The following is a 5,200-nucleotide window of genomic DNA, read 5'->3' as shown; positions in this document are numbered from 1 at the left end:
CTATAGCATAACCAACTTCCAACAAAGATTGTAGTAGGGATCACTTGTAGTCTTCTATGTCAAAGCTATTATGTAATGTAATACTTCTAATAGAAGAGCATGGATATGTAGGTCATAGTGTTGTCATTGCTACAAGTAGTAGAAGAGCAAACAATACATAAAGGACCCTTGAAGCATGCAATTTGATAAGGAGACAATTAACCACCATGTTGTATTTCATAGATATAATTTCTAGGACCCAACACAAAGAAATGTTTTCTTGTTTTTTCTAACCTAAGAGGTTTTGTAAGTGAATAAGAGGGACCCAAAACCCAACGCTTGGGAAACTTGATTTCATCTAGTCCATTTCCCTTTTTACAAATGCCATTTCCATTTGTCCAATTAATGCTTTGAAGGGTTTGGCTAAAGTGTATTTAATTAATCAATGTGGTAAATGAAATTTTGGAGAGAACTCTATTAAGCCACTTGTTTTAGCTCCACATAATGATTTCAAATTCATTTCCAATGTTGTCGCAAGCCTCCCCAACTAATAAAATGTGCAAGACTATGATAGGTGATCTATCATTTATCTTATTCTAAGGTGGAAACATGCTATTTGTTTCAACCCCACAAAAGCAATTATTTCAAATTCATTTTCAATCTTGTTGCAATTCTTGGTGATGAATAACATGTGCAAGATTATGATCTATGATCTACCATTTGTCTTCTCCTAAGATGGATATACGTACTTCAATAAGCCTATACCATTGTCTTCAACATGAAATAACTATAAATCTCAATGGCTCAATTCTAGAGGTGTGATCATATAAGCTTGTGTTACTATATACTTGGGAACAAAAGATCATACTATGAAAAAGAGAGACCAGTTTCGTGTGGATGTCATAATGGAGACCCATTTCGTGTAGAAGTCATAATGGTACACAATACTATGTATACATTGATTGAGATATTATGCTCTTTGAAGAGAGCATTGAATGTCTCGAAGATAGGATTGACCTCTCTTTAAAAAATGTTTTGTTGGAGAAAAAGATTCTTGATTGTTTGCCTTTTGAGTGAGGTAAGTGAAGAGTGAAGTTTGTGTTCCCAAAGGGTTGAAGTATTTGATATTGTGGAACGAGTGGAAACCCAAGGAAAAGAAAAGGTGAATCATGGCAATGAGATAGCATGCTTAATGCCATTGGAATTGATGATGTTATCTAGAGTGGCATGGTGCGCATATTGCCCCATTGGGGATGATGATGTGGTGGTTTAAGGAAGGAAACTATTACAACCCACTAGGATAGATGATGTTTGAGGAAACAAACCATGACAACTCACTAGGGCTAATGATGTAGTGCTTTGAGGACACAAACCATGACATGCCTTGACAATGGCTGAGCTAGTGCTTTGAGGAAATGAAGCATGGCATTGAATAGTAGTTGACAGTTTTGTTTGGCACCCCACTATGATGTGCTTGGTGGAGAGAGAGGCCTTGCAGGGTGAGAAGAAGTACATCTTGGCCCCTCCCTCTAACACACACCACCGCCATGGGAAGAATGAGAACCGGTAAAAAGGGGGGGATGGGATAATCTATGTGGCTTAAGAAGGAAGCAGAATTCCCTAAGGAAAAGAAGGATAACGAAATGTGGATTTTCCCCCAAGGAAAAGAAGTGCGTGCTTCCCAACCCTTCTCTCGTTTCTTCCCCGTTACCCAAACACACCAAAGGAGAGGGCCTACGAGGACATGGAGGTTAAGAAGAAACCTGCTAGGAAAGAAGTGAGTAAATTTCACGAGGAGAGGAAGGTTAGGGTGAGATGGGTTAAGAATGATGAGGCATGGCCGGGTAAGCCATGAATTGATGATGAGGGAGAGGAGGAGGAGGAGGAGGGGGGTGGTGGTGGTGGTGGTGGTGGTGGCTGCAATGGAGCTTATGTTGGAGCTTCCAATGCAAGGCCTGACAGGCGCGGGAGCAGTAGTTGACGGAGGCGCAGGCGGAGCAGCGGCGGAACTCGTGCTTACGGGTCTCAGGGCGGCCGCAGAGGGGGTAGGAGCAGAGGCGGAGGCCGGGGGGGGGACGCCGGACGCAGGAGAACCAGTCCAGGAGGAAGGCGTGGGCGAAGTGCAGGCCGCGGGCGGGCGGCACGGCGCAGCCGTAGTCGCTGAGGAGGGCCCCGGCCTGCAGGCACTTGCAGATGGCCCGGGTGGTGGTGGGGCCCTTTCTTTGGGCAGAGGCCAATGAAGGGCCCGCCATCAGGGCCTGCAGAACCTCCCGCGCGTTGGCCTCCAGGATGAGGCGCCGCCCCGCCGCGACATTCTTGGGCACCCCGTAGCCGTCCTGCAGGCAGTGCCCCAGCTCCCTCATGGCCTCCACGTGGCGCAGCGCCGCCGCCCTCGCGCACAGCCGCACCCCCGCCCGCAGGTCCTTGTCCTCCCGCATCCCCCCGCTCCCGTTCATGTGAATGATCGCCAGCGCGTGTAGCGCGTCCGCCTGCATCGCCGCCCCCGCCGCCGCCAGGGCTTGCACCCCACCCGCCCGGTCCTCCAGGCAGTAGAACCGAATCTGTACCATAAATATAAATAAATAAATAAATTATTATTTAAGCAATGGTAAGGCCAAGTAAAAAGGAACCGAATCTGCATCATAAATAAATAAATAAACTGCTATTTATCAGCCGTGGCCATAATGATAATAATCGATTAATCACCTTTGTTTTTGCTTCAAAAGTTACTTGGACTCGCCGTTTGACCTTTTACTTTAAGATGCAATTTTATATTTTTTTCAAATGACATGACACACGAGATCTCCCTTTCGCCAAAATAAAGTTAATCATTTTACAGTATTAATTATTGTTGCAACGACAATAACACTCAATAATGATGCAATAAATAACAGCAAAACTTAATAGTGGCTACAGAATTAATTATGAGTACTAGTTAATTATTCTAACAACGAAATAAAAATAGCACTTAATAATGATGCGATAAATAATAATAAAACTTAATCATGACTTAGAGAGAACCTCGTGAATCTCGCCACTGGTCAACATTCCACAACCTTACTTGTTATGTTATGTTATTCTTTTGGCTGCAAATTCCACAACCTTACATCCTGCAACTTTACTTATTACTTGGGGCACTCCTTATCCACCCTGTTTCCATGCTAGCCTCTGCCACCCCAGTGCCTGAATAGATGATGGGGGGTGGGGTGGCAAATGAGAACGGGGCACGTTCCACTCCGAGTTTGAGCAGGTAATGGTGTGCCTGTAAAGAGAGTTGTATACCCTCTCCTCTCATCATACCTACACACAAACTTCCTTCTTTTTCTTTTTAATGCGTGTGAAACTGCCCAAAATGCCCATAGGATGCTCAGGCTATGCTTGCTTCTCCCTTTTAGCCTCCTCCCACTTACCCCATGGAAAGGACTTTGCGCCAGTGTGTGTAATTATTCGGGAAAAATGGGCAGCACAAAGACTTCCGAAGGAAGGAAGGGCGGACTGAGATAACGGGGCATTCCTGTCAACTCGGGAAAGGTGACCTGATGGGTGGGAATGGGGATAATAAGGTAAATGCAGGAATTCAAAGGTGCTGAGCTGAGAAGAGGGGGGAAAACACCCCTATTGAAGATGATTAGCCTACATAGGCCACAGTCACTCAGAGAGAGAGAGAGAGAGAGAGAGGGTAATTATTAGTACCATGCCCAGGGCATAGCATGCCTTGGCGCTGCCGGCTTCAGCGCACCGAGCGAGGAAGCGGTGGGCGTCTTCACACCAGCGGGAGGCCTTGAAGCTCAAGGCTCCGGTGGACGCATTGGCCAGCACCAGGGAGTGAGAGGCCAGCCTCTGGAATCTCTTGCATCTGATCAATCAAAAATCTCCAACACAATAAATAATAAAAACACACCAGAAAAACCCACCAAAAAAAATTCCACGGGCGGCAAAGCTTAAGATGGAAAGCAGGGCGTCTCGATGGAAGATCTACACCGTACGTTAGCATGGGGCCGATGAGATCGGAGGGGCAGCGGGCGGAGGAGCTGAGGGAGACGAAGATGGAGAGGAGGAGGTCATCTGGGAGGGAGTCGAGGAGACAAAGCGATCTGTGGTGTTGGCGGGCACAGTCGAGCCTGGCTCTCTTTGGGGCAGGCTCCATATCACCCGCATCCTTGGCCCTGGTAGAAGCCGCTTGCCTCCAAGTACTAGTAGTAGCTGTCTTGGTAGAAGTAGTAAGGGTAGGAGGCGGAGTAAGAGAAGATGCACCATATTCCCCCCTCCTCGTACGCATCTTGGTAACAATGAAGTGCTTGCAGAAGAGGCCTGTGGTGCACTAGCCTTTCGACCAAGCTTCTCCTTTGCCTCTAAGGCAAGGCAAACCCTTATATATCTTGTTGCCTATATTCCCGCTTCTCAAAGTTCAGGTTCTTCTACCTGGGGTGAAAAACGACCTCAACCTTCTCTCTCTCTCTCTTTTCCACATGTCCTCTTATGGAAACCCCTTTCACATCAAGCCTCATCATATGTCCACTTCTCACCCTACGCATGCTTGCTCCATCACTTCGCTACATGTCCCTTCCCTACCCACACCCATTCCCTTCAACCAAGTATTCGCTCCCAAGTCATCCTATTCTCAATATGCTCTCAACCTTGTAAGAAACTTTTGCAGCACAATCAAGGTACTCCTCTAAGTGCCCCCTAGCCATTTAAAAAGTAGCGTCTAAGGTTGAGGAAGCATTCTCCTCACTACATTATAGCTGATCCATTCATGAACTTCATTCACACCCATTAGCTACAAAACTTATTCTCTACTCATGAAGGGTCCACCAACTATATTGAACAACATTAAGGCCAATTCAACATGCTAAGCATAACTCCAATTGTGATTTTATAAATCCAACATTGATCAATTAAAAGCAACAATATTGATTTCAAGAGGTATGATTAAGCACTATGATGACATTTAAACCACAATTTGTCCTTGGAAAGAGGAAGCATATAACAACATACCCTTGTGTATTACCTAGCATGTGAAAGCTTGGAGGTTAATTGATTCGATACCACTAGCAACATTGCATCTTTAGGGAGTGTTACATGCATTGTTGGTGAATGTCCTTTCATCACTAATAATGAACCTTATGACAGTTGTTGTAGATGATAATGATGTTTACAAGTGTGGTAATAGTGTGACTGAGATCCATTGCTCTTCTAGTAAAACCATGGCACCATGAGT

The 5,200-nt window shown here is 45.5% G+C and overlaps 1 protein-coding gene across 1 annotated transcript; it reads right to left on the bottom strand.

Annotated features, from left to right (window-relative positions):
* Window positions 1-720: 720 nt before the first annotated feature.
* Window positions 721-4,410, bottom strand: LOC148025516 (F-box protein At1g67340-like). The gene is made up of 3 exons (XM_087692686.1): window positions 3,966-4,410; window positions 3,673-3,835; window positions 721-2,540 (listed from the first exon to the last, which is right to left on the bottom strand). The coding sequence occupies exons 1-3, from the start codon at window positions 4,256-4,258 to the stop codon at window positions 1,800-1,802; spliced, it is 1,197 nt and encodes a 398-aa protein (XP_087548812.1). The 5' UTR covers window positions 4,259-4,410; the 3' UTR covers window positions 721-1,799.
* Between the last annotated feature and the right edge of the window lie 790 nt (window positions 4,411-5,200).

This window comes from Lygodium microphyllum, chromosome 14 (genome assembly GCF_053477565.2).
Source record: "Lygodium microphyllum isolate KBCC chromosome 14, Lygodium_microphyllum_v1.1.10, whole genome shotgun sequence".
In the NCBI taxonomy this organism is placed as follows: Eukaryota; Viridiplantae; Streptophyta; class Polypodiopsida; order Schizaeales; family Lygodiaceae; genus Lygodium; species Lygodium microphyllum.
Note: the sequence above shows the minus strand (reverse complement) of the source record. Positions and strands in the feature narration are given on the sequence as shown.

Excerpts from the sequence above, each read along its gene's own strand:
- LOC148025516 (XM_087692686.1), bottom strand. The coding sequence starts at position 4,258 with ATGCGTACGAGGAGGGGGGAATATGGTGCATCTTCTCTTACTCCGCCT. Across the intron at positions 3,836-3,965 it reads CTCATCGGCCCCATGCTAAC|ATGCAAGAGATTCCAGAGGC; the intron begins GTACGGTGTAGA and ends TTGATTGATCAG. Across the intron at positions 2,541-3,672 it reads CATGCTATGCCCTGGGCATG|ATTCGGTTCTACTGCCTGGA; the intron begins GTACTAATAATT and ends TTTATGGTACAG.